This window comes from Macrobrachium nipponense, chromosome 10 (assembly GCF_015104395.2).
Source record: "Macrobrachium nipponense isolate FS-2020 chromosome 10, ASM1510439v2, whole genome shotgun sequence".
In the NCBI taxonomy this organism is placed as follows: domain Eukaryota; kingdom Metazoa; phylum Arthropoda; class Malacostraca; order Decapoda; family Palaemonidae; genus Macrobrachium; species Macrobrachium nipponense.
Genome location: NC_087204.1, coordinates 88,221,498 through 88,249,364, shown reverse-complemented (window position 1 = coordinate 88,249,364; position 27,867 = coordinate 88,221,498). Strand labels below are relative to the sequence as shown.

General features: G+C 41.2%; 1 protein-coding gene across 1 annotated transcript in view; it reads left to right on the top strand.

The window, feature by feature from the left end:
* Positions 1–2,671: 2,671 nt before the first annotated feature.
* The window catches only part of LOC135223745 (nucleoporin NDC1-like), a gene marked incomplete at its 5' end in the record, with an annotated part of 92,777 nt that continues 67,581 nt past the window's right edge, over positions 2,672–27,867 (top strand). Inside the window, 2 exon segments of the mRNA XM_064262499.1 lie at positions 2,672–2,894; positions 22,436–22,604. Of these exon segments, the coding sequence (XP_064118569.1) occupies positions 2,672–2,894; positions 22,436–22,604 (392 nt within the window).

Sequence of the window (27,867 nt, the reverse complement as noted above, 5' to 3'; positions counted from 1 at the left end):
AAGAGCTCTTAATTTAGTTGTTGAGTCGCTGACAACGGCGACTTCTTAACTCTTAAGCCTTAGTTAACACACCTTAACTTTGGCTAGGTTGGTCGGTAGGTGGTGATATATATATATTATATATATTTATTTTTTTTACTTCTTAGCCCTCATGGTATGGTCAATATGGTCTAGTCACATTGTGGTCACACCCCCGTTGACAGATCATCTGGAGTGCACCAGCTTTATAGGTCTCTACCTAGCTGGCAACTCTAGTAAAGCAGAAGCAGACTTGGGTGACAGTAATCAGAAGTCAGCTATGCTAACAGGTGGAACCAAGATGTAAATCATCTGCATGCATTTGTTTCCCAAAATCCTTCTATCTCCCTTCCCACCTCCAACGGTGGGATTCAGCTATATATATATCTGACAGGTAAGTTTCATGACAAAATGATTATTGTTATGATACAATAAAGTTTGTTCATACTTACCTGGCAGATATATATAATCAAGTACCCACCCACCTCCCCTCAGGGGACAGTGGAAATAAAAATTATGAATAGAAAAATGGGAATGGTTCCTGATACCCGCCTCCCAGCGGCGGGAATGGGTACTAACCACCTGGCCGACCACTGCGTGTGTCGGAAGTTTTTTTAAATTCTGTCGGACTTCAGAAAATACAGCTATATATATATCTGCCAGGTAAGTATGAACAAAACGTTTATTGTATCATAACAATATCATGTTATGCAGTAGGGTATTATGTTGAGTAGGGAGACAGGGCCTAGGCATTGATAATTTTGCCTCCTAGTCAAAACTTCTATAGAATGAAAGTTAGTCATGTGTACTAAACCACCCAGTACTCAATGTTAAATGTTATTCTTTGGGGTGGGGGCTAGGTCCCTTGGCCAGGTAAGTGCATGGCACTTTAAGGCAGGTTAGGGAGGTAGGTAAGTACTAGTTTGGTCAGTGTCATTTAGGAGGGTAAGTTCTGGCTAGTCAGCATTACTTGGGAGCGTCCAAGTGGTTAAATCCCCCTAGCTAGGTGAGGGCACAGCACCCCAAGCCTAGTTAGTAGAAAGATAAGATCTGGTCAGGACACGGAATTTTAAGAAAGGTTAGGTTGGACTGTTTTCATGGTCGGATTTCTCGCACCTATCAGTCTTCCTACTATGCATCTGCTCCCATGCAATATGGTAAGGACCTCGTTCCTTATGTTAGGTTAGATGGGATGGGATAGGTCATTTGCTAATTAAACAAATGTCAGGAATGTTCAAGGCACACATTATGCCATAGGAAAATTATATCTTCGAATTCCAAAAATTGTAACGGTTTATATAATGTGAAATTTACCAAAGTATTGAGTTTTTCTGTAACAGTTGCCAGTATATTGATACAACATTGGTCCCTACTTGACTTCGAGCAGCTTTAATCATGAAAGTTAAAACTTCAACTTATCCTCATCTTACACACCAGATCATAGCTCCCACTTATCAGTACACACATCAGGTAATTCTACAGAAAAACTCCGCAGGGGCCCGCATTTAGTACCAGCCCCTCAGAATTAATGTAAAAAGATAAAAAGTGGAAAAGATCTCAAGTTATCTTGGTAAATTTCTCTCACTATATCACATGGCCTGCATTAATCACATCCTTTTCGATATTCAGTAAAATAATTTTATGAAACAATATCTCGATAAAGAGCTCATCGGTAGAATTACCCACACATTCAGTTAGAAGACACCATTTTCCTCTTGTCCCATACCTAATCCTGGTAGCATAATTAACTCTTTCTGGCAGGTTTTTTTTACATTTGTCTTTTTCTTCGTGTTTTAAAACTGATCTCTTCTTTCCGTAATTTCTTTCAAATGAGCCGCAGTATTCTTTGGAAGCTTGAATTTCAAGTTATAGCTCCTGCAGCCTTGTTCCATGTAAATAGGTTTTGTTCTTTCTAGATAATGGTAATAAAGAGACATTATCAGTGGAAGGGATTACAGAACTTTCAGATGGATAGTTACTTCCTCTAGATCACCATCAAACACTTATTCACACAAGGCTGTCATTGTTAAACTCAGGAAACTGTAGCAGAAAGTGGCTGAAGTTTAAAAACATTGGGATTTTAGGCAAATGAATCAATGAAGTCTTTATTGGTTGAAAAAATATACACAATTATTTCATAACAGAAAGATATTAAAAGTACCTTATATGTGTATGAACAGCAAGTTTCATTGGCCTACATTGCAAATAGCTTTGGACTACTAATTCTTTATCATCTCTCTCATACAGTTGAAGTCATGTAGTTGCAGTTATCAGAACTAGTAACTGGCAGTTTGCAATCTTTGAATAACATTTTTCAAGCCAATAAGTGTGTAGCTTTTTTCCAAGTTAAGTTTTTATGTCACTGGACATTGGAATTGTAAGTTATGATAGTTTTCATTTCTGTTGAAATGTGTTAATGAAGTAGCATCATTATATTAGCTCATCTTCAAAAATAGTGGCAACCAATATTTTGTAAATGTGAAATAATAATCAAATTAGAGAGGATATTGTACATTTTAATGAAGGAGATATTAGTAATAGTAGAGTATTTCAAAAGTTAAAGGTCTTGGTTATATGATAAAGTTTAATCTTGATTTACATAATCCTAAGCCTTTCATTGTGGAATTTGACCATGCATTTCCGTTGATTTCAGGTGCTGCGCTGGCGCAGTGTACGAGTTTTGTCATGCTGTCTACTGTTTCAATTAATTGGACCTATGGCTTGGTGCATCATCTTTTATACAGTATCCCAAGGAATAATAAATCCATTTTCAATCTTGTATAATGTTTGTGGGATGTGGTTATTCCCTACTCGTCTAGCAATACCTTTTGTGTGCTTTGTCATATTGTCACATGTATACAACAAGTCTTTTACAGGTAAGTTATTAGAAGTTTATGGTTGTTTCTACATGATATACAAACCCTCGGTCCTTTACATTAGGAATTATTTTCAGTGTAGGCTGGAATACGGCCGTTAAATTCTAGAACAAGGTGGTTAGGCAGTAACTACCATCTGGTAGGTGTGGATGTAACACTCCACTTTTTTATTTCGGTTGTCTTCTGATGAAGATGTGTTTGTGAGGTGTTGCTGACTAGCTGTTGATCCTGATTTTCCAGTGGTATCTTTATTTTGTTGTTTTGTATATGGGGCTTACCCAGTAATTATATAGTTATAGTTTTTCAATGTATGGCAGCCTGAATAAAATTACTCAGTTAGTGCTTCAGTGTTCAGTGTAGATTTTAGAGTGCCGTCCCCAACGGCAATACGTACTAGGAACAACTTAGCAAAGCTCTTCATTCTGTTTCCTGCTGCACTTGACTAAACATTGAGTGCTTACAGCAGCGTGTCCTTATTTTCCGGTTATATTGCCAGATTCTGTAGTGTTACAACCACTGGAACGCATTTGTAGCCTTCAAGCAGGAGTAGTCTTGTCCTTTGTTCATTTAATTCAGATTATCAAGCCGGATATTTTTATTCTCCGGGAATAGTCCTTGAATGTAACTTCATTCAATTAGGCCTAATACTTTTGCATATACAGGGGGTCCTCGAGTTACGACGTTGATCCGTTCTTACGATGCATCGTAACACGATTTTCAGCGTAAGTCGGAACATTGAAAAATACCACATGATTAATGTAAATACCTATCAATAACAACGAGAAGAAACAATTCCTTACCTTATTAGTTTGATTGGCTTGCACACTGAGAGGAAGCTGCGGTGCTGGAGAGACTGGGGGAGGTTAGTGAAGAGAAAAGAACCTCCAGAAGTTGCTGGAGATGCTGAGCAGATGATTCTTGAGGTGAGGCAGAAATACTAGTACTGGAGATGCTGAGGCAGGTGATTCTTGAGGTGAGGCAGAACATACTACTGGAGATTGTTGGGGCAGGTGAGTCTTTAGGTGAGGCAGAACCTACAGAAGGTGCTGGAGATACTGGGGCAGGTGAGTCTGGGTTAGCAGAACATTCAGAAGGTGCTGGATTAGCAGAGGCAGCTGAGGTAGAGGGTACAGGATCTTCTGCAGGCCTCTTACCTTCTAAAATACTGCTCCAGGTTAGTCTGAAAAGAGAGCGACCTCTTTTTCATCCCAAGATCTCCTTGTAACACGCATCAAATCCATGACGCCTCTGGAAAACCCTAGTGAACCTGTCCAAGTTGGGATCCTGAGCCTCAAAAGTTTGACAACGCTTGCTGCAACTCTGCAAACCTCTTATCAAGTCCTGCCTTGTGAAAGCCTTAGGCTCTGGGGTGGGTGCTTCTTCTTCTTCCTCTCATTATCTGCTTCTCCAGTTGTATCAGGTCCTCAGCAGATAACTCCTCGCCATGAGACTCCAGCAGCTCTGTAACATCATCAACCTCCATCTCCAAATTGATTTCCTTACTCAGGCAACAACGTTCTTGACAACTAGCTGAACTGTGTCCTCAAACCCATGGAAATCATTCACAAATTGAGGACAAAATTTTCTTCCAGACACCATTCATGTTTGTTTGCTTAACCTCCTCCCAGGAATTAGCAATGTTCTTTACAGCATCAAGGATGTTGTAGGATTTCCAAAAGTCCTTCAGAGTCAAGTCCTTCTTGGTTTCAGTTGCCTGTAAAGCCATAGCAATTGTCCTTCGTAGGTAGTAGGCCTTGAACGAAGCAATCACTCCTTGGTCCATAGGCTGTAAAAGGGCCGTGGTATTAGGTGGAAGGTAAACCACCTTGACATTAGGGTTGAAGTCTCCCAGCTGGGCAGGGTGTCCAGGGGCATTGTCCAGCACTAGCAACACCTTAAAGGGGATACCCTTGGAGGCGCAATACCGCTCCACACTTGGAACAAAATGGTTTACGAACCAGTCCTCAAACACTGCAAGTGTCACCCATGCCTTCTTGTTGGGACTTCCAAATTACTGGTAGTTGACCCTTCCAAATGCCCTTGAGTGCCCTTGGATTTTCAGCCTGATACACCAACAAGGCTTCAGTTTGAAGTCGCCAGCGCATTACCCCCGCCCAAGAAGTAAAGTTAGCCTCTCCTTGCTGGCTTTATGACCGTGTGCTGACTTCTCCTCCTTGGCGATGTAAGTGCGGTTAGGCATACGTTTCCAAAACAAACCTGTCTCGTCTACGTTAAACACTTGCTGAGCAGAATAACCCCCCTCCTTAATTATCTCAGACAACGCTTTAGGAAATTCACTCGCTGCTTTCTCATCACACTAGCAGCTTCACCTGCAATTTAAGGTTATGGTAATTGGCCCGAGCCTTAAATCGCATAAACCAACCCCTACTAGCCACAAACTCTTCACTTTCACTTCCCTCCCCTCCCCCTTTTCTTTTTCAACGCTTCAAACAATCTTTTCGCCTTCTCCTGAATCACCATAAGGCTGACTGGGATACGCCGTTGATTTTGGTCTTCCAACCAAAGCACCAATAACCTTTCCATTTCAATATTAGACCACTACGCTGCTTAGTTATCACTGTCGCTTTCATAGGAGCAGATCCTTTCACATGTTCAACGATGCGCTCTTTATCTTTGATAATGGTAGGCAACGGTCGAACGGCTAAGGCCAAACGAGCGGCCAATGTTTGTTGGCGTTTCTCCCTTCTCAGATCGCTTTATAATGTCCACTTTAATTTCCATGGTGATGGCCTTCTTTTCTTCGATGCACTACCCATCAGAAGAGTCCGCCTTGCGCTTGGGAGCCATAACAAAGAGCAAAAAAGTTACAAAAACGATACAACACGAGGGAGAGAGAGGCAGTGTAAACAACCAAAATGGCGTATGGGCGAGGAATGAGCGTAGCGAAGCGACGCCGTCCTCTCCCCCCACAAAGCGATTCTTCCGCCGTGCGCCTGGAACTAGTTTCGCGTTTGTTTACGTTGCTTACGACGCTAAACCGCGTAAGACGGAACGACGCAAAATATTATTTTTTTATATTTTTATGGGGGCGCGTCGTAACCACGAAACATCGTAAGTCGAGACCAGCGTAACCCGAGGACTTACTGTATGTTTTACTTACGGGCTTATGCCATGAGCAAGTCGTCTGTAATAATTGCCTTAAGTAAGCATGATTTTACATCATTCCTTTGGACCAAGCTTTTGTATTCTTAATTTGTATCTTAGAACCTTTGTTTCGCATTTATTTACTTACTGGGATTAGGCTATATGCAAGTTGTCGGGTTATAATTACCTTATAGAAGTAATTTGTGAAGGTTGCATAATTTCCTTAGGTTATACCTGGCTTTTGGGATTTTGTTTACCAGCCGTAGGCTATCAGTCACAAGTTGCAGGTAAATACAGTTACCTTAAAGTACTGTAATTTGTAAATGTTAAGACATTCTTTTAGGCCAAACATTTGCATTAGACCAATACATTTTGTTTTGTTTACCTTGCTTGCGACACTCATCACTTTCCTTTGCAGAGACTGAAAGTATTAAGGAGAGAATGATATTAATGTTTAGCCAGGGGGGGGCGGCTTTGGGAGAGAAGGCTTACATGGCCTAGGCGTACGGAGGTATATCCTGGAGTTACGCAATTGTGAACATTTCACTTTTACCCAATAGCCTCGAGCTTGCTTGGCACACTGGGAGCACAGGGCAGGAGGCCACTCGAGTCATTTAGACGGAGCCCAGGCCACTCGAGTCATTTAGACTGGACACAGGCCACTCGTTCAATTAGAGGTATGGATCCGTTACTGATTGTGATTACTTTCATTCCTGATAATTATTGTAATGATTTCTTTTTGAGTTATCGGTTATTCGTAAATTTTCTTTTGTGATTACTTTCATTCCTGATAATTTTAATAATGTGTCTTTATGAGTAATCGGTCATTCGTAAATTTTCTTTATACGTATTAGAGTCGAATATGTTTTGAGACTTTAATGTGAAAATGTTTGGTGATATAAATAAATATATATATACTATATATATATATATATCATACATATATATATATATATATATATATATATATATATATATATATATATATATATATATATATATGTATGTATATACGTATGTATACTAAATTGTTATCGTCTACTAGGAACTGTATCTAATTCACACATCCGGAATTCTCTTGATCTTGAGGAAAAATTGAATAAATATTGTTCTAAACCCTAGCAATATCTTTGTCAGTTTTGATGTATGTTCTTTGTTTACAAAGTCCCTATTGACTCCGTGCTAGAATATTTAAGTAATGAACTTGTACTGCATGAATTGCCTATGTCCGTTAGTCACTGCATGAATTGCCTATGTCCGTTAGTCACATAATTTTCCTTGATTAAGTTATGTATTTGTGATTGCAGATTTATTTTTAATGGAGAATATTACCAACAAAATATTTGGTATGGCCATGGGTAACCCTCTATCATCACTTCTTTCAAACTTATATATGGAATTTTTTGAGAGACAACACCTCCCAAATATCACACTTGTCCCCTTAAAATGGTGCCGACATGTCGATGATATCTTAGTAGTCTTACTTGTTGGTATCAATGTAAATGATTTACTGTCTAAATTGAATAATTTAGTGCCATCCATAAAAATTCACTGTTGAAATAGAAAATAACATTGTTCCGACACGGCATACAAAAACCTTCGGTCCTTTTACAATATGGAAGGTGCTAGCGGCAGCTGGAATGGTCATAAGCTTTCGAACAAGGGGTTCGGGTAGTTAACTGCTTGTCGACAGGGGCGCGCCGCGCGCGACTGGGAGGTAAAACAAATCACTTTTGCTTTCGGCCTGCTGGAGTGTAGACGTGTATCATCGCTCTCCTGCACCCGCTTCATCGTCGTTGCTTTCGCATGGTTGTGTGTTTTTCTTTTTCTATTTATCTAGTGAAAACTGAATTGTAAGTACAATCATTCATATTTATTTCCATTGAATTCAATTGTGAATTAAAGGATCTTGGTTTCTCCACGCCCTCCGATTACCCGAGTGCCGGGACTGAAGGGCGTAAGTGCGGGAATTCATTTTTCCCAGAAATGATCCTCGTATTGTATGCTCTTGGCCGAGGGCGGGAGAGCGCTCGCTCCGAGCTTATATTTTGGTTGGAAAGTGTAATGAAAATCGTAATTAATTGCCCTTTTCATTTATATTTTTTTGACCTTTATGCTCGTTGCCGAGCGAATGCGCTCGGCACGAAAACTTATTCTGTATGGAAGTGGAATCGCAAGTACAGTATTCTTTTTCATTTTCATAATTTATTTTGATTGGTAGCAATACTCATTTTGGATCAGTTTCCGCTCTTACCCGGAAATTGATCCTTTCCCCTTTTTATTTGAATGAAGTGAAATCGCAAGTACAGTTCTTTTTCATTTTCATATTTTATTGAGATTGCATTATTTACTTGGATCAATGTTTCCGCTATTTCCCGGGAATTGATCCTTCCCCTTTTTATTTTGTATGAAGTGAAATCGCAAGCGCAGTATTCTTTTTCATTTTCATATATATTTTGATTGCATCAATTCATTATGGATCAAGGTTTCCGTTCATAATCGGGAATGGATCCTTTTACCCCTTGCGCTCGGTACCGAGGGCGCAAATGCGCTCGATCCGAGCCCTATTCATTGTGAAGTGAATCGTAATGCAAGATTCTTTTTCATTTTCATTCCTTTTATTATTGATTGCATCAATATTTATTTGGTTCAAGTTCCGCTCAGTCAGGGAATTGATCCTTATGCCCTTGCATTCGGGACGAGGGCACGATTGCTCTCGGGCTCTTATTATTTTATTGTTGGGTACATGGGTGCTGTGCGGGGGTGGGGAACGAGAATCCCCCCCCCCCCCCCCCCCCCCCCCCCGCGCTCAGCTTCCCACAGATGGCCCTTCCCCTTCGGGGGGGAGGTTATCGGGGTCTTCTCCTCGCCCGATCCGTCGAGCGCGGGGGAGGGCTCTCGGTGCCCGATGTACAATTGTATTCGGGTCTTCCACTCGTTCGGTGTGGGGCTCACCCCCCCGCGCGAGGGACTTCCCCCCCACTAATCACTACTACTGTTATTTCCGCAGGTGCTACTGCCACGAGGGTGGACCTTGGTGAGGTATGGCGTCCTTCCATTTGCAGGGCGTGCTAGTGTCCAGGGCTGCGGTTCTATGTCTGGGCCTACTGCGGTCACCCATGGATTGGTGACCACGCTCCAGGTGACGACGTCCCTCCTCACCTGGTGTACTCGCCTCACGTGGTAACAGTCTTGCCTACAGCCCGCTGTGAGTGCCGTTCGCCGCTGTACCGAGAGCGTGGCCGCCTGCCGCTTCCGCTCGTGTTGCCGCGCTGCCGCGACCACACTTCCGCTGCCGTAGAGCTCGCCCCTGGACCTGCCGCCGGTACCAGGATGTTGCTGGCTGCTGCTGGCCACTTCCTGTGTTTCCGGTGCTGCCTGCCGTACCTGCCGATTCTGGCTGACTGTCCATGCAGTTGCTGCGCTGGCTGTCCCTGCCTTTGCTGCGCTGGCTGTCCCTGCCGTTGCTGCGCTGGCTGTCCTACCGATGCTGTGCTGGCTGTGCCTGCTGTTCCTGAGATGCCCATACCTGCTGACGTCGTCCCTGTTTGTGGTAGGTACTAACCCCAGACTTTGGTCTGTCTGTACAGGTGCGTCCGGGCCCTGTGGCTTCGGCTACAGCAGCCCCGGCTCCGCCCTGGATAGCAGATCTTACGTCTGTCCTGAGGAAGCTGACGAAGAAGAGGAGGAAGGTGTCGTCGTCGTCGTCTTCATCTTCATCTTCTTCATCGTCGTCGGCTGCCGCCTCTTCCCCTTCGACTTCTAAGGCTTCACAGCCGAGGAAGAAGAAGGTTGCCTCCTCCCTCCTAAGAAGTCTCCCTCGTGAGCTTCTCGGGTGGGACCCGTCTCACCTCGGTGGGACGGGAGGGTTCCTTCCGCTGGTCCTCCTGCTCCTTCGGGAGCGGGGCCCGTCTCGAAGACTACGGGGACCAGAGGGGTACCGGCTAACACCGGTTACTTCCTCGCCTGGTGTCAGTGGTTCTGCCACTGGCATCAGGGTCGTCTCGGCCTCTCGTTCGCGGGAGGTACCGAGTGTACGGTCGCCTACCAGCGACCATGCAGCCAAGGAACCAGACCTCTGGGCCCGCTCAGCGTCAGGTTCACGGCACGGGCGGAAGACTGGTGACAGCCGCTCACGCGACTCTCACCAGATCAGCTCTCGCTCTCGCGGCGACCAGCTGGCTACCTGGGGACGTGACGGTCCACGACCGGCCACGGACTGAGGCTGGGAAGAGGTCCCCCCGTTCGCCGGTGCCAGCCTCGGCTGGAACCAGCGACGTGACGTGCCGTGATGGACAAGCACCGGTCTCACTGTGACAGTGGGAGCCCTGCAGGTCGCCTGACCGTCGCTCTCACAGAGAGCGATCGGATACGGCAACCAGCACCAGCTCTTCTGACACTCGAGATCGGGGCCGCTGTGCTCAGTCCAGCGTTCTCCGCAGCGAGACGGTTCGACCAGGCCTGCAGCTCGATCGCCACCGCGGGTTGACGATCGCCTGCAGCCCTCCAAGCCTGCTGGTTCTGCCAGCGAGCGAGGAGGGAGCGTCAGGTCTGCCTCTCCCGTACCTTCAACCACCTCGGGTTACACCGGGAGGAAGCGAGGTATTGAGGAGTGATCGTGAGGGGTGCGCCCCTCTGATCCCACCACGACGCCCTACGTGCCAGGCACGGTTCTTGGAACCGGCCAGGACGTATGCGCAAAGTGGATGGAGAAGACCGAGAGGGCTGTCGCTGTTCCCCCTTCTTAGGAGGAAGGTTCTCGGAATATGCTCTTGTTCGAAGGGCTTAACGGTCCTACTCTGCAAAAGATGCTGTGACTTCCGAGATCCAGAGGAACTTTGCGAGGTATGGCGCTGAATCGTCAGCACAACGACCTCGGGGAAGGATGCCGCTCCCACCAGCAGAGCCACGTCTCGGATCGAGTCGTTTTGGGGCCCGAGAGGGAACCCAAATCGACGGTGGGTCTGCCGTGATCGGAGCTTGCCGACTGTGTTGAACCAGGTAGTCTCTCGTCTCCGGACAAGAAGGCTCTCTCAGTTCTGGCCGGTCGAACAAGCTACTTCACCTCCTCTACTGCGACAGATGCATTTCTACGTGTCTTCGACACCGTATTTGAATACCCCTCGGTCCTCCTGAGAGGTTTCGACCTCGACGAGGACTGGAATGAGTCGGAGGACGGTATCGGCTCTCTCCTGTCAGGTGTCGATCAGCCCCACCCAGACGACGTTCACAGTGGCGGCAGACCCTTACCTACATTATGAGTTCGTAACCCTCCTCGGGGAAAACGTTTTCTCCTGACGATACGTTTTCCCAGGCTCTGAGAGGCCATCGCCGTAAGGCGATGGCTGCTCCTTTTCTTCTCCAACTGCTAGTTCCGCTGGGAAGGCGAGCCCAGTATCCAATTCCTCCCCCATTCCCTCTCTCCTTACGGCTACGAGGGAAAGGGGAGGGATCCTACAGAGATTTCTCTGTAAGATCCCACATTAGGGGCTGCGCTACCGGGGGGACCTTCGGGTCCTACCTGACGTAAGCCCCGGTCATTGAGGAGGGATCCTGCCCCTTTCTCGATTTCTACGGGAATTGAGAGGACCACCAGCCGATATCGTTTGACGAATTCGGTGGGGGTTTGGGGGTTTCGCAGAGTGCTTAGAATTCTACGGAATTTCTAGCGCACTCAGAGTGTTCGAGGTTTTTACGATCTCCAAACACTTAGGCGAGACCACGGTCCAAAGTGAGCGAGAATCCCCGATAATTGTTACACGATAATCGGGAACCTCGCTTATGCTCGAATTCCTGTAATTTCTAGCATTTGGAAGAAGACTGCTGCTGAAAGAAGAGTATCTCACAGTAGGCGATTAACCTGGAATAGAGAAGAACGGACGGGAACTTCCAGTTTGGCTTGAACTATCGTCTTCGGTATTCTGTTCACCATCGGAGCTTTCCTTTGGGAAAGACTTCTCCTTCACTCTCTTGACTAGAGAACGAAGGCGGTCGATCTCCAATCCTTATTCTCATTCCTCGAGAGGAAAAGAATTTAGGATGGAGGTCGTGGTACAGAACCTACAAATATACTACGTATATTACCCTCGCGACATGATTCTTTTAACAGTTGAATTGTCCGGGGGGTAGGCGCATACCGTAGTTAACTCTACGGTTTGTGACCGAGACGAATTGTATCTTAATTGAACTGCAACTCGGGGTTGCCTGCAACCTCCCAGCAGTTATGTTTCGATTTTAGATACTTGGTATTGTCATGACAACACCAAATCAGCTTTGTATTTACCGAAATCCGTTTCGTTTAAATATAATTGCTCGAGTGTATTCTTTATGCTCGATGGTTCTAGCCGAACGCATTCCTTCGTGGAATAATGGATTACCTGGCAACTCAGGATGACGAGTCACGGAGAGCTACTGCGTATTGAACTGCCTGATAGCAGCTCAGTATCAGCTAGGTCTCGGAGATGCACGGTCGGTTACGTCTCTCTCTCCCCTGGTTTGATTGACTACCAAACCGTATCTCTGCCCAATCAATCATGGACTTAGGTCTCTGATTAACGGGGATTCTCGCAATAATGAAGGACCATCTACTGCTGTGACGCTCGATTTTCATTGCCTTTGACATTGCGAGAATTTTCAACAGAGATATCTCTTGGACTCTTTCATCTTTCTGTTTACCGCACGGTAACAGAAGTCTGTACTAGTCTCCCGCTGCATCGCACCGCGATAATGCGAATGATTTTTGCAGACATCTGAGTTTGTCTTCAAAATATCGTATTCGTAGGTGTGCAATTATTCATTGCTCGCCCGAATTAACAGATGTGTCAGAAGACATCGCCTACTCTCCGACCTGACAGCTCTACTTCCAAATGTTTTGTCTGCCCATGAGAAGCAGTTCTTCAGGCAGTATTTTCCCTGTGTCTTCATTACTGAAAGCGCTCCGCTTTTATTGCAACTACGATCCTCACGGACAGCAATGAATAGCGGTTAGCGTTCTCAGTCTTTGTAGCACAGGTTCAGAATCTTGAGAATCCTTCTCTCGGTTCAGCTGTGAAGACGTAGGTTGCTTTTTCTGTACACCTTCGTCTTCAACGACACAGTGTTGTTTCTCCTTAGCTGAGAATCAACTATACTATGAGATATCTTGCCATCAGGGACCTCGGTCTCTAGAAGGCAATTGACTTTCGCCTGTTGGGCACATGCCTTAAGAGAATCATCACCTCGCCTTCTGGCATCGGTGACGAACAAATTATTTGTTTAGTCTCTTGGCATAACCCTTGTAAGGCGAAGGTCACGTGACTTGCTCGGGTGCTTGGACAATTTGCCTCCTACCGAACGCAGTCAGTCGGCAGCTGTCAGAGCGCCCAAGTCAGTTACGAACTTCGCTGTGGACTTAGTTCGGTTGTTCCATAACAGTCTTTTCTTCGTCCTAACGCTTGTCACAGTACCCATACCATCGACACCCACCATTGAGTGTCGGTGTCCTATCCACTACCGAGAAGAACTTCACTGCATGGGGATAGGAGAATGTGAGACACTTCGCTGCAGACGGATAGACCAGTATGGGTACAGGACATCACGAAGTCGAGAAGAGGGATGGTCATACGACATTCCTTTCTTTTCTCTGAGGTAATGTTGCATGACTTTCCTGCGAAGTCAAGCATCCAGGGGATGGGGATTCTTGACGCTCGATTTCGTACCGACTTCGTAGCGAAGACTCACCCAACCCTTCGTTTCCTGACGATCGGTTAGAGTCCTTCACAATCCCCTCCCTAATGGACTTCACCGCCTTCGATGCGAAGGAGATGCTGCTTTGTCCTGTGAAAGCGCGACCGCGCTTTCTGAAGAAACTCGACATCCCAGGCTGAGTGTTGAAGACTCTTCGTCAGCACCAAGATGACCTAGAAGTACACTCCCTCGAGTTACACAAGAACTTCTCCGTGGCGCAGGTACTGAAGGCAGGGGTCTGGTATAACCAGACCACTGGCACCTCCTTCTACCTTTTGGATATTGCCCACAGGTCCTTGGATCGTTTTCCTTCCTTGGGACCCTGGGTGGCTGCTCAACACGTTGTGTAGCTAACCCAGACCCTAGCAGGCTGAACAGCATCGAGTCCTGGTGTGACTGTAAGAATAGATAAGTGAATGAGAGAGTGACTGGCTTCTCTTCCTATCTTTTTCTCCCCCTCTACCTGTGGGTAGAGGGATACGGTCATCACCTTGCTGGATAAGGACGAGATGCCGGTGAGCTACTCGACAGAGCCCCATCCTATCCCTTTCACTAGGGATGGGAGCGAATATCCACCACTTCCTCCTACACAAGGGGGGGAAGTGGATGCCAACAAGAGACAAACCATAACTTTATGTTGCCTCTTGCAAATAGGAACTTGTTCTTGTTTGCTGGTACGAAGAGATACGCTTGCCCTCTCTCTTAGTACTTGGTCCAGAGGTCTGACCATTGGTCCTGCGGTGCACACCCCGATCAATCGGACAGAGGCTTGGATCCCTCCCTCGCTCTTACGACCAGGGAGGCATTCTAAGGTTGGGCGAACACCAGTCTGTTCACAAAAGACTCAGATTCCTCCCACCAAGAAGTGAGTCTTCCTATTGTAAAAGGACCGAAGGTTTGTATGCCGTGTCGGAACAAATGACAATTTGTCCAAAATTGCATTTTTCCTAACTATACAAACCTGAGGTCCTTTTACACATAGTCCCACCTCATGCCACCCCTCACTCTGCAGTTTTGCTTGGGCCAAAAGCAAAAGTGATTTGTTTACCTCCCAGTCGCGCGCTCGCGCCTGTCGGACAAGCAGTTAACTACCGAACCCCTTGTTCGAAAGCTTACGACCTATCCAGCTGCCGCTAGTACCTTCCTATTGTAAAAAGGACCTCAGGTTTGTATAGTTAGGAAAAATGCAATTTTGGACAAATTGTCATATGTCATCTCTTTCCTAGATGTATTAATATATAGAGAATCTTTCCAATGCAAATTCAGTATTTATAGAAAACCCACAAATAATTAACATATGTACATTTTTATTCTGGCCACCATCTTAATATTAAAATTTCAATTTTTTCTTCTATGTTCCTACGCGGTTTGCGTATCACGAGTCACAATATCTGGACCAAGAAATAGAATACATAAAAAAGATAGGAAACGATCTCTGCTACCCGAACCTCATTAATAATTTATGTTATCAAAAAACTCACAAAAAGTTTTATAGTGTTCTATTAATGAAAAAGAAATGCCTAAAAAATGTACTTAGCTTACCTTATTTTCATGGATTTGAAACCATAAAATCAATATTTAAATCGTTTAATGTTGATGTAAGTGTTCTCTTATAACAATACCATTAAGATATGCTAATTAAGAATAGTCCCGTAACAAATAACAACATCATTTACAAAATTCCTTGTAAGGATTGCCCATCGTTTTACGTTGGTCAGCCAAGTTAAAATTTATGTGTACGTATTAAGCAGCATACGTATTCAGTTAGAACAGCCCAGACTTCAAATGCACTGTTTATCCATCTGAGTGAAAAATCTCATTGTATCAATTGGGGTGATACCTCGGTAATTTCTAGATCTAATGATTATGTTTCAAGAAATTTACTGGAATCGGCAATTATACAAATCACTAATAAAAACAACCTAAATCTTAGTCTGGGAATGTACCATTTGGACCCATAAATTGTAAGATGTTTATGAAGGACCTTAAAATAAATAAACAACTAATAAATTAGTCCCACATGTATATAGCTATTATTTCTCTCTCTCTCTCTCTCTCTCTCTCTCTCTCTCTCCTCTCCTCTCTCTATCTCTCTCTCTCTCTCTCTCTCTCTCTCCTCTCTCTCTCTCTCTCATATCTTTTCATTAATAATAATTTTTTGGGGAAAATTTGTGTAAAAAATTCATGATATTAAATTGTATATGCTCCTGTGTTTTTTCAAAATGTACTGTTTTCTGGAAGAATCACTTGTTTTACTGCGTGTATCCTTCAAGGTGTGGCTACCTCAGGGCGGCGGCTCCTTTCTGTAGAGTGAAAATCGCCCTTATTGTGTGCTATTCTTGTAGTGTCAGTTCGTATATTAACCCTCTTCTTACGCCGAAGCGGTAAAAAAAAAAATATTGTCTCCTGTGTGCCGGAGGTGTTTCAGAGTGAGCGCGGAAGCGGAAAAATTTTTTTTTCAAAAATTCACAGCACGCTTAGTTTTCAAGGTTAAGAGTTCATTTTTGGCTCCTTTTTTTGGCATTGGCTGAAGTTTAGTATGCAACCATCAGAAATGAAAAAATTATCATTATCATATATAAATATGCAATATATGATAGCTCAAAAATGAAATTTCATATATAATTGTATTCAAATCGCGCTGTGGGCAAAACGGTTAAAGGTAATAAGTTACTTTTTTTTCATTGTAATGTACACTAATTTGCGATCATTTTGGTATATACCACATTGTAAAACGATAAAAGCAACACAGAAAATATTATCACAAAATAATGCATGAATTCGTAACGCGCGGACGTAAACAAATATTTTTTTCAAAAATTCACAATAAATCTAAATATTGTCCTAGAGACTTCCAATTTCTTTCAAAATGAAGACAAATGATTGAATATTACTATTCTGTAAGAGTATTAGCTTACAATTGCAGTTTTCGACCATATCTGACGAGTTAAAGTTGACCGAATGTCGAATTTTTTTATATATATATATATGCAATTATTTCGGAAATAAGAAAAGCTACAACCTTCAAATATTTTTCGTTTTATTCTACATAAAATTGCGCACATTTTCATATATAAAACTATGAAATGCCTAATATGAAACGGAGCAAATATTCCGAGAATGGGACGTACGCATTTCGGAGATTTGTGGCGGAGAGATTTATTTTTAAATTCACCATAAATCTAAATATTTTGCTAGAGACTTCAAATTTGTTTCAAGATACAGATAAAGGACTGAATATTACTAGACTGTAAGAGTTTTAGCTTACAATTGCGTTTTTCGACCATTTCGGTAGAGTCAAATTTGACCGAACGTTGTTTTTTTCTATTTATCGTGATTTATATGCAAATATTTCAAAAAATGAGAAAAGCTACAACCTCAATTATTTTTGTTGTATTCTACATGAAATTGCGCACATTTTCATATATAAAACATTATGTAACGGCTAATTTAAAATGGTGCAAACATTACCACAATCGCACATGATTTTTTTGGAAGAGTTAATGCTCGGATGTAAAGAAAATGTTATTTTTTTCATAAATTCACCATAAATCGAAATATGTGCTAGAGACTTCCAATTTGTTGCAAAATGAAGGTAAATGCTTGAATATTACTAGAATATAAGCGTTTTAGCTTACAATTGCGTTTTTTCTTTTGACCATTTTGGTAGAGTCAAAGTTGACGAGGTTGAAATTTTGGCAATTATTGTTATTTATATGAAAATATCTCAAAACTGATGAAAGCTACAACCATAGGTGTTTTTAGTTGTATTGTGCATGAAATTGCGCACATTTCCATATATAAAACTATATAATGGCTAATTTTAAAATGGTGCAAACATTACCACAATCGCATGTATGATTTTTTTTCGGAAGAGTTACTGCGCGGACGTAAGGAAAAAGTTTTTTCATAAATTCACCATAAATCAAAATATTGTGCTAGAGACTTCCAATTAGTTGCAAAATTAAGGTAAATGATTGAATATTACTAAAATATAAGAGTTTTAGCTTACAATTGCGTTTTTTGACCATTTCGGTAGAGTCTAGGTTGACCGAAGGTTGAAATTTTGGCAATTATCGTTATTTATATGAAAATATCTCAAAACTGATATAAGCTACAATCATGAGTATTTTATTGTTGTATTCTACATAAAAATGCGCACATTTTCATATATAATACTTCATGTAACAGCTAATTTACAATGGTACAAAAAATTATGTCAAAGTGACGAAATAATTTCAGAGATGTGTCACAGATACTTTTTAGTGCGATAAGAAAGAAATTCGCGCTTGCACGCCTGCGTAACGATTGTAAACAAAACAAACACCTTGAATCCGTGAACTCCCAGCATCCCCCAATAAGGCGCGTGATTCAAAAGTTTTAGGCTGGTAGGCCTATATTTTCCGCGAATTTAAAAAAAAACTTTTGTAAGTCGACGTAAAATACGTCCAGTCGGCACACGGGAGACAAAAAATGTTGACGTAAAATACGTCCAGTTGGCGTAAGGGGGTTAAGCCTTCTTTTGACTATGTTGTTCTCTGTAAAATCAGTTTGCCTCAGTAAAGGGTCCAGAACAGGACTGAAAGTACTTGGCTATCTTGCTTTTTCATTATTTCCTTCGTGGCAAAAAACCTTTATTTATATACATACATATTTATACATACATACATATATAATTCATACATATATATATATATATATATATATATATATATATATATATATATATATATATATATATATATATATATATATATATATATATACTATATATATATATATATATATATATATGTCAGTCCTGTCAAGCCAGAACCTGTCCCGTCGTCCTTTCAGCTTGTTGAACTGATTAGCGCGATGCACTGTGGGTGTTGGGAAGGACTGAGGCAAAGTTTCAATATATACAATACCTTTATGAGTACCCAGACTCGATCGCCCTATTTCCTCGTGGGAGTCGGGGCAGTACTGCTGTTGTGAAAGGGTGTTGTAGTCAGTCAAGTATTTACCTCATGATTTCTTTCGCTTTTCATTCCTGGAGGCATCATATATTGCTTGGCATGTCTCGGCTATGCATGATATGCCTGTCAAAAACGTGAGGTCTTCCAATGATCGGCCTGTTGCTAGCTACCTTAATGTTGCAATTAACCTTTCCTCAGTAGGTATAGACTTCTTCGTTACTGTACCTTTCTTTGTAATTTTTGGAGACACAAGGGATAAAAGATCTCGGGAAGGCATCATCAGTCATTCTTAAATAATTTCTATAATCTTCCGGGTTATTTTCCTTTAATTCTTTCACTAAAATCATGTGCTAAAACTTTTCTCTCTTTCTCAGCCATGGCTTCACCCATACTTTACGCCTTTTCTTGCAGATTTTATATTTGTATTCATCTTGCAGTAGTACTATTATCATTATTTCACTTGGCTTCCTTTTACTTGGTGCCATGATTTAAACTACAAGACTGAAAGGAGTATGGCTACTGCATATTTCATCTGCCCTCTCTAAATGTGAGTAGAGCCAGTCATCTGCGTGCATGGGCAATACCCAAGTGGACTGGAGTGCGCGCTACTCCCGGCAGGACAAACCCCATGCCAGTTGCGTAAGTGTATGGCTGGCTTAATACTACATGAAATGCTCATATATTTGTAAATAATATTTGTTTTATTCGTTCACTAATTGGAGAGTAAAAGCAGCGTTTTTACATACTAGAGTTCGATTGGCTTTGATACTTAATGCAAAAGAGATTTGATATAAAATTATTAATATTTTATTTTGGAGTTAGTCATACATTTACGTTATTTTCAAATGCATGTCTGAATATATGAAAGGCTAATGTATTCATACATTATGAATTTTTCAGGCCTAGATGTCAGAATTCCTTTTAGTGATATATATATATAAAGTATGTATTTAGTAATCAATTATATTCATGAAAGTGATCAGTAAACGAGATAACCAGAGAGCGATCAGTGCCAGTGGCTTGGTGCTTTTCATCCCTCCGAAGAATATGTCGGACCGGAAGATAGGTGCGGTCTCATTATGACCACATTTATATCTTCCTTCCCTCAGGTCTGCCCACATGTCCTTTGAACCTCTTTTCCTTGGACTGGTGGTGGATACTGACAAGTTGTTTGGTTACCCGGCTCCTTCAAGAGGACAAGTTGCATCTAGCCTATGGTGTGCGGTTCTAGAGGTAAGAAGGGTGCAAGAGTAACTGGCCTCTCTCCACCTTCCCTGCCTCATCCTTCTACTCCTCTTGCTTTAGGTTAAGGATAGGACTCGAACTTACACTTGCTGGTTGGGCGTTTGATGCAGTAAGCGTGCACATTGAGTTTCCTTTCTATTTTTCTTATCAGAAGCATAGAAGCAATCCTGTTCCTTCCTCTAGTAAGGGTAGGAAGGAGACTGGCAATAATGCAAACCCTTCCCAGAACTTTGCATTACTGCTTCCAACTCTAAATATTCTACCCAGCCCTTTTTCAGGTGAGTCACAATTCCTCAATCATGAAAAGGCCCAGAAGTCTAACTCTTGATCATGCAGTTCCTATACTCTAATCAGGTTGTCAGAGGCATGGCACTCCTCCTTGCTCTTACAGCCCAGAGGAATAGCCCAGGTGCGCTGAACTCCGGTCAGTTCTAGAGACTTAATCACATTCCTCCCTCCAATCAGTGAGTCTTCCTAATTTAAAGGACCAAGGGTTTGTATATCGTGTAGGAACAAATCACAGTTTTTTGAAAGTAAATTGTATTTTTCCTAACTATACAAACCTTAGGTCCTTTACAATAATGCCCACCTTATGCCACCCATCAATCTGAAACCTAGGCTGAAAGGCAAAGTGGAGTGTTTACATCCGGGCAAGTGGGTGCCTACCAGACGGTAGTTACTGCCTAACCTTGTTGAAGAATTTAATGGCCATATTCCAACCTACACTGAGAGTATATCCTAATGTAAAGGACCTCAGGTTTGTATTGTTAGGAAAAATCAATTTACTTGGAAAAATTGTGATTTTTTTTAGCAATAATGTTTCTAGATATGTTTATTTACGCATAAAACTGTCGAAAATAGTCCATATTTCAATTGGACCTATCCTAAATTATTCAAACACATGGATCTTAGTGATATATTTGATAGGGGTAGTGCATGAGAACTTTTTACCTTTATTGACGGTAAACATTCATAATGTGAGAGCTGTTGCAACTCCATTTAGTATTATTATTATTTGCTGGATGAGGATGTAATTAATGTGGTGCAGTAAAAGTGTAATAATTTGGTTTTTCCCGCCCACCCTTAAGTCTGCTGAATCATATTTTAGAGCAGTAAAGTCCATAGTTGGCTAATAGAAGTGGGTAGTCTTTTTCCTGAACTGAAGAAAGGGCAATCCTTGACACTTTGTTTTAAATCCCAGGCTTTAATATTTTGGAGAGCATAAAGGTACATATATTGTATAGGAGCACTAAAACATTCAAAACACACCTGGTGATCAGGTGTGCTAGACAGTCATCCGGGAAGCCAATGAATCTTTAGTTTGAATGCCAACTTGCCTATGAGCACGAAGATACAAACTAAGTTTAACAGTAGGTAATTATCCAATTAATAATTTTATTATGAAAGTTTGGTACATTCGCTTTTTGATCTGTTAAAAAAGGGTTTTCTATAATAAAAAAACAGAAATCAAAATTTGGAAAGAAAGAAATTACTTAGCAGCAAAACAATTTCTAAGGACTTTGAAAAATTTGATAAAAGTCAATTTTTTTTCTCCACCTGTCAGCCTTTCCAGTAGAAGGATGAATAAAATATACAGGCGGTTTCTGAGTTAAGATGGAGATCCATTCCAGAGGCCTTGACTTAAGTTTGATCTTAACTTAAAAAAATTTATAGAATGAAAAAAAACAATCTATGAAAGCCTCACCTTGAATCCTGTGGTTGACTCGCGTAATGGAAGGATGGCGACAGTCATTTACATGACAGAGCTCAGAAACTAGTACCCAGCCTAACGTTGGCTTAACTCCGGATTTTCACCTTAAGGCAGAGACAAATTTTTTTATGAATATTTTGGAAAAGCTTTGTCAAATTGGATCGTCTTAAGTTGAGACCATCATAATTCAGGGACTGCATGTACGTATCTTTTTTCTTGTCTCTGAAATTTATAAAAATCCCATGCTGAAAGGCAGGATTACCTGCTTGTTGTTAAAAAGAAAAAATGTTAGAATATTGGTAGTCCCGGTAGTTGAAAACTAACTTCTTAAATGTAAGTAGTTCAGGATGTGTTATCGCGAGATATTTGTTTCATAAGTCAGGATCGGTTATGAAAAGCACTTTTATACTTTGAATAGCTCTACTTGTTTAATGTTCATATGGTTTGGTGGTATATGTGATTGCTTATTTGTATAGTAAATTTATGGAAAGTAACATGAATTTATAATATAATTGATGTTAATGGAGTAGTACGTATACTATTAGCATTTGTGCTACTTATCAAGAAAGTTGTATGGCTACAATGATTTCGCCTGTATGAGAAAATTCAGAAGATACATTTGAAGTCTGATTACAGTGTGTGAGGTAAGGGCAAAGCTGGAAGACACTATATAACTTGGCATGTCAGCTGTTGAACACATATTGCAGAGTGTGTTCTGCATTCTTTTTGACACCTTGTTCTTTAAATTCCTGCTTTTCAAGTACATTGTTAAGATATTTTTTCTTTTACCTTTTCAGTTAGTGCTTGGGTTCCTATTACAAGATGGGAAAGTTGGAGAAGAGTTCTATCTATCTCATTTTTTTTGAAAAGCAGCATGATAATGCTGTCATGTGCATTACTAACAAACTTTTATGTGTCCCTGGCAAATCCTGACTTGCCTAGCATTCTCATACCTTGTCAGCTAGAGTAAGTATTTTGATCTGTTTTGTGGGTAAGTCAAATTTTCTTTATGTTAGATCTGTTAAAACAGCACCAGTGAGTTGTGTGGAAACATGTAATGGAAAATGTATGTATAAAAATAGAAAATTTTTAGAAGTCCCTAAGTTAAAACTAATTTTTTAAATGAGTCTTACCTCTCTGTCACGATAGCTGTAATTCCAAATGTCAAGCAGGAGGATGATAATGGGTGCAAACTAAAAAATTAATAGGATTAGTTTTAACCGTTTTTGACCCATCCATTACAGGTGATTCAAGTGTCTGTTGTTTACCATTCAGTTTATTCTCTGTCATTAGCCCATGATGATGTGTTGAGTACTGTTTATGTGTACTGTACTATGTATATGTAGTTAATGATTACATTGTTTTCTGGATTATAGGTTTGGTTTATCTTAGTTTTTGTCATTATTTTGGATGGCATCCAAAGAGGATAAAAATAAATAGTTTCAAGTCTGTAAAATAAGAGGGTATGTACCTTGTAAAGTAAAATGGTATATACCTACCCTTACTTTTCAGTTTAAAGTGGTCATGACATATATGTTAAATGTAGGAACAAAGATTGTTCTTTTAACGATCACTGTGATCAGTGTATTGTTTGTTGAGATGAAGGAATGAATATTTATAAGTAGTATAAGTAGATGCAAGAAGCAGATAATAGGAAAAGGCAGAAAAAAAGATTCCTCTAACACTAGGACAAGAAGTGAGGTTAAAAGTAAGTGTCTCATCTTTTCGCAACCTTTCAGATAGCAGCTCTTTCTGCTCTACCTGTTTTCCTAGTAGTTACTTTAAAATTTTCTTTCAAAGCTCCCCATATTGTTCAGGATGTGAGGTTTGGCAGAATAGAAGCTGATGTAGCTAATCTTAGAGGTACATTTGAAAAGGTGATTGAGAGGGAGAGTAGATGCAGTTGGTAAACATGCTAGATGCTAATTTCTACTTTTTACGTCTCCCCACTTCTCCCAAGTTTTTAGAAAATCCTGTCCTTGTTGGGCAAGTTGACCCGCCTGTTGCTTCTCTTTCTAGACAACTGTGAAACCTGAGGGCAAAGTCAATCTTCTATATTAGTAAGTTTTTAGGGAATATATATTAATGAATATTCAAAATGTGTCTGCTGTGAAAAAGAGTACGTATACCTAGAGGAACTGGAACCAGTTTATGGATGAGGCCAATAAAATTCCTTCTAAATAGTTGATGGAATAGGAAATCACCCAATTTTTTGTGAAATTCTGTTCTCAGAGATTTAGCAGCTTTTAAGAAGGTGAAGTCATTGACCTCATCATTCATAAGGTACAGTGGGGCCTCGCTTAGTCGCGGATCAGCAATCACAGATTCAGTTAATCACAGGTTTTTCCTTGGACCACTTCTCAGTCTCTATCGCTGGTATGAATCGCAGCATCGAGGGCTTGTCCGTGGTAGGCTAAGCCTCGTCCGGTTCCGATAACCAGCAAATGCATGAACAGATTCACATTATGATATTAACTGACAATAAAGGTAATAAAACCATTCTCACCTTATATATTATTGGCATAATTTGATAATACTGTATATAGCCTATTCATGGAATAATTCCACATCATTGACATCAACTTGTAGTTGAGCGGCCAGCAGAAATGTAAACATTGAGTTACACGTAACAGCACCTTTGTCATTCTTAACCTTTTAGAAATGTTAATAGTAGTAGTGTAATTACAGTAGTAATAACATTTAGGAAAACATTAATTTTCAATTCGAACTTCATTATTGTTTTGGTATAATGTAATCAACTTCTCTAAACACTGCAGTCATACAAACTATAATTGTCATAGATTATCGTATTGTTGTTTGCGATCGGCGACAAAGCGTAAACGTAATAAAACCATTTTTACCTTATATATTATTGTCATATATTCATAATAAAATGCATATCTTATATATTATTGGCATATCTTAATACAAAGCCTCTTCAAAGAATAATTCCTTGGGGAATGCATTTTTCAAAAAACAAAAATACACTTTACATGTTTACAGCATGCAATGGCGACGAAGCGTAAACGTAATAAAACCATTTTTACCTTATACAGTAGACCCTTGACTCACGAACACAATCCGTTCCTAGACCTTGGTCGTGTTCCAAATTGTTTGTGACTCGGAGCTAATTTCCCCATAAGGTTTAATGGGAATAATATTAATTGGTTCTCGACCCCTACGAACCAATATATATTATGTATATTTTGCCTTATTTTACACAGATAATGTAAAAGTCAGTGTAAAAAACCTTAATATATCTAATAATATAATTTAAAATGGTAAACTAACACTATAAAAACGTTTGTAAAGTGAACACTTACTATGACTGGCGAGACTTCTGGCTTGACGGACAAGAGAAGAGGAGGGTGGTGGGTGGGGAGGAGGTTATTGTGCGGAAGGAGACCCTCCCCCATCCAGGTCGGGGAGATCTCGTTCCGGAGATTCAACTCTTCTAGGTTTTTTTGGTGAATGTTTAATCACAAACTTATCCAATGTCTGTTGCCTTTTCCTTCCTTGCATAACTTTTCTGAAATGGCTCATTAAATTTTCATTGAGCATATTCACGATCCTGTTCGTAACAATTTTGTCCGGATGATACAATTCAAGGAAGCACTGGACATCATTCCACTTTTCCAATGCGGCTTTTATCACATCACTGCTGACATCTGTAACTTCCTCCCCAGCCTCCTCTTCGTCAGTTGATTGCTCCCGAGCAAGTTGCTCCTGCTGCTCTTTGTGGAGTTGAACAAGTTCGTCCGCAGTCAAATCTTCTGAATGTTCAGCGACCAATTCTTCAACATCTTCGTCGTTGACTTGTAGACCCATACTGTGCCCATGGACACAATTTCTTGCACAATCTCTGCATCGAAGCCCTCAAAGTCACGGACAGTTACGCCACTGGGGCCAAAGTTTCCGCCACGCAGAATTATTGTGCGGTACGTAACTTCAGTCCATGCGTTATCAATGAGGGTTATGCAGTGAAAAACATTAAAGTGCTTCTTCCAAAATTCTTTTAAGGTTAATTTTTGTCTCTTCAGTTACACGGAAGCATCTGGAGAAGAGCGCCTTCGTATATAATTCTTAAAATAGCTAATGACTGTTGGTCCATGGGCTGGAGAACAGAGGTCGTGTTGGGTGGAAGGAACTTGAACTGAATGAAGTCATGTTCACTGCAGTCAGCCAAGTACGAAGGGTGTGCCGGGGCATTATCCATGATCAGAAGGCACCGCAGGGGTAGCTTGTTCTCTGTTAGTACTGACTCACGGTCGGCGCAAACACTTCATCAATCCACTCCATAAACAAGTTCCGTGTCACCCATGCTTTTTGTATTGGCCCTCCACATTACAGGCAGTCTGGCCTTATTTACGTTGTGCTGCTTAAAGGCACGCGGGTTATTTGAATGGTAGACAAGTAGCGGCTTTAGTTTCAAGTCGCCACTTGCGTTTGAGCATAACAAAAGCGTAAGCCTATCCTTCATTGGCTTGTGGCCTGGGAGCGCCTTCTCTTCTTGGGTGATAAATGTCCTGTTGGGCATCTTCTTCCAGAAGAGGCCCGTTTCATCACAATTGAAAATCTGTTGAGCGACGTATCCTTCGGCCTCCACGAACTCGGCAAACTCAGTCACGAATGCCTCAGCAGCAGCCTTGTCTGCGCTAGCAGCCTCACCATGCCTAATTACAGAGTGAATTCCAGTTCTTTTCTTGAAGTTATCAAACACCCTTTACTAGCCTTAAAATCATCTGGCGTGGCACTAGTAGAAGGAGTTTCCTTCAGCAAACTCTGATACACTTGCCGAAGCTTTCTCGCAGATGATCGGCTCGTTTACACTATCACCTGCCATCTGTTTCTCATGTACCCACTTCAAAATTATTTTTTCTGCCTCTTCGAGGGTTTGCGATCTCATCTTGGTTAGTACTGTCACTCCCTTCGCAACATTTGCTTCTTTAATGGCATCCTTGTTTTTCAAAATTGTCGAAATTGTCGACTTGGCCATCTTGTACTCACTTGCGATATCGGTCACGCGAACACCACGTTCAAACTTTTCTATAATTTCTTTCTTTATTTCAATGGTTATCTTCTCTGCACCCTCTTCTCACCATCACTCTTCACTTTCTTACTTTCACCACCACTCTTCACTTTCTTAGGGCCCATTATGAAGAAAATCACAAGTTTTAGCGCAAAAAATGCTAAGCGAATTGACGAACGTCTTGTACACAATGAGATGAGACAAAGAGCGATGCGTGGGTGACGCCGTGCGTGGGTGGCTGGAGGATGGCTGTTCCCATGGCAACTCAAACGCTCTCACGTGTGCTGGCGATTTCGCGCATTTTTCAAATGTTTGTTGTGGTCTAAAAATTAGTTTGTGAAACAAAGTGAATTGTTATTTTCCAGAAATTTCCAGCATTTTTCAAATGTTCATGTCTCAAAATTAGTTCATGACCCAAACAGAATTTTTATTTTCCGCATTTTTTTTGTTCGTATCTCAAAGTTAGTTCATAGGTCAAGGGTGAAATTTTACCTATAATTTTGGTCGGGGATCGAGTTGTACGTGGGTCAATGCGTTCGTGAGTCAAGGGTCTACTGTATATTATTGTCATATATTCATAATAAAATGCATATCTCATATATTATTGGCATATCTTCATGATAAAAAGCCTCTTCAAGGTAATCAATTCCTTGGGGAATGCATTTTTCAAAGACAAAAATACACTTTACATGTTTACAGCATGCAATGATTACTTTATTTTGATGTGATTACATTAATATTACAGTATGGTACTCTAAGCAGTACAGTAACTATTCACACACTTTTTTTTATCATAAATGTGTATTCATTCACGAAAAAAAATACGTATGACCACTGTGACGTCACCAAACCTAGTCTCGTTCGTACAAACTATTTTTACACAATGTGATAGTGGTTACACCGTTCTTCAAACTACCGATGTATTTTTACAGTAAGTATCCTCTAAATTCTGTCATAAATCACTTTACTATTTTTTGTGGCAGCCCAAATACTACGTACATCCCGGAAAATTAACAAAATCACGGAATTTTATCATAGAGCAAGATTCACTAATTACTGTTTCTTCTTTTTTTTTTATGACTAAATGCATTTTTAGGATACACTCATTTACAAATTTTCAAATACTATGAATGTAAATAGCAAAATCTCTCTCTCTCTCTCTCTGCTCTCTCTCTCTCGTCTCTCTCTCTCTCTCTCTCT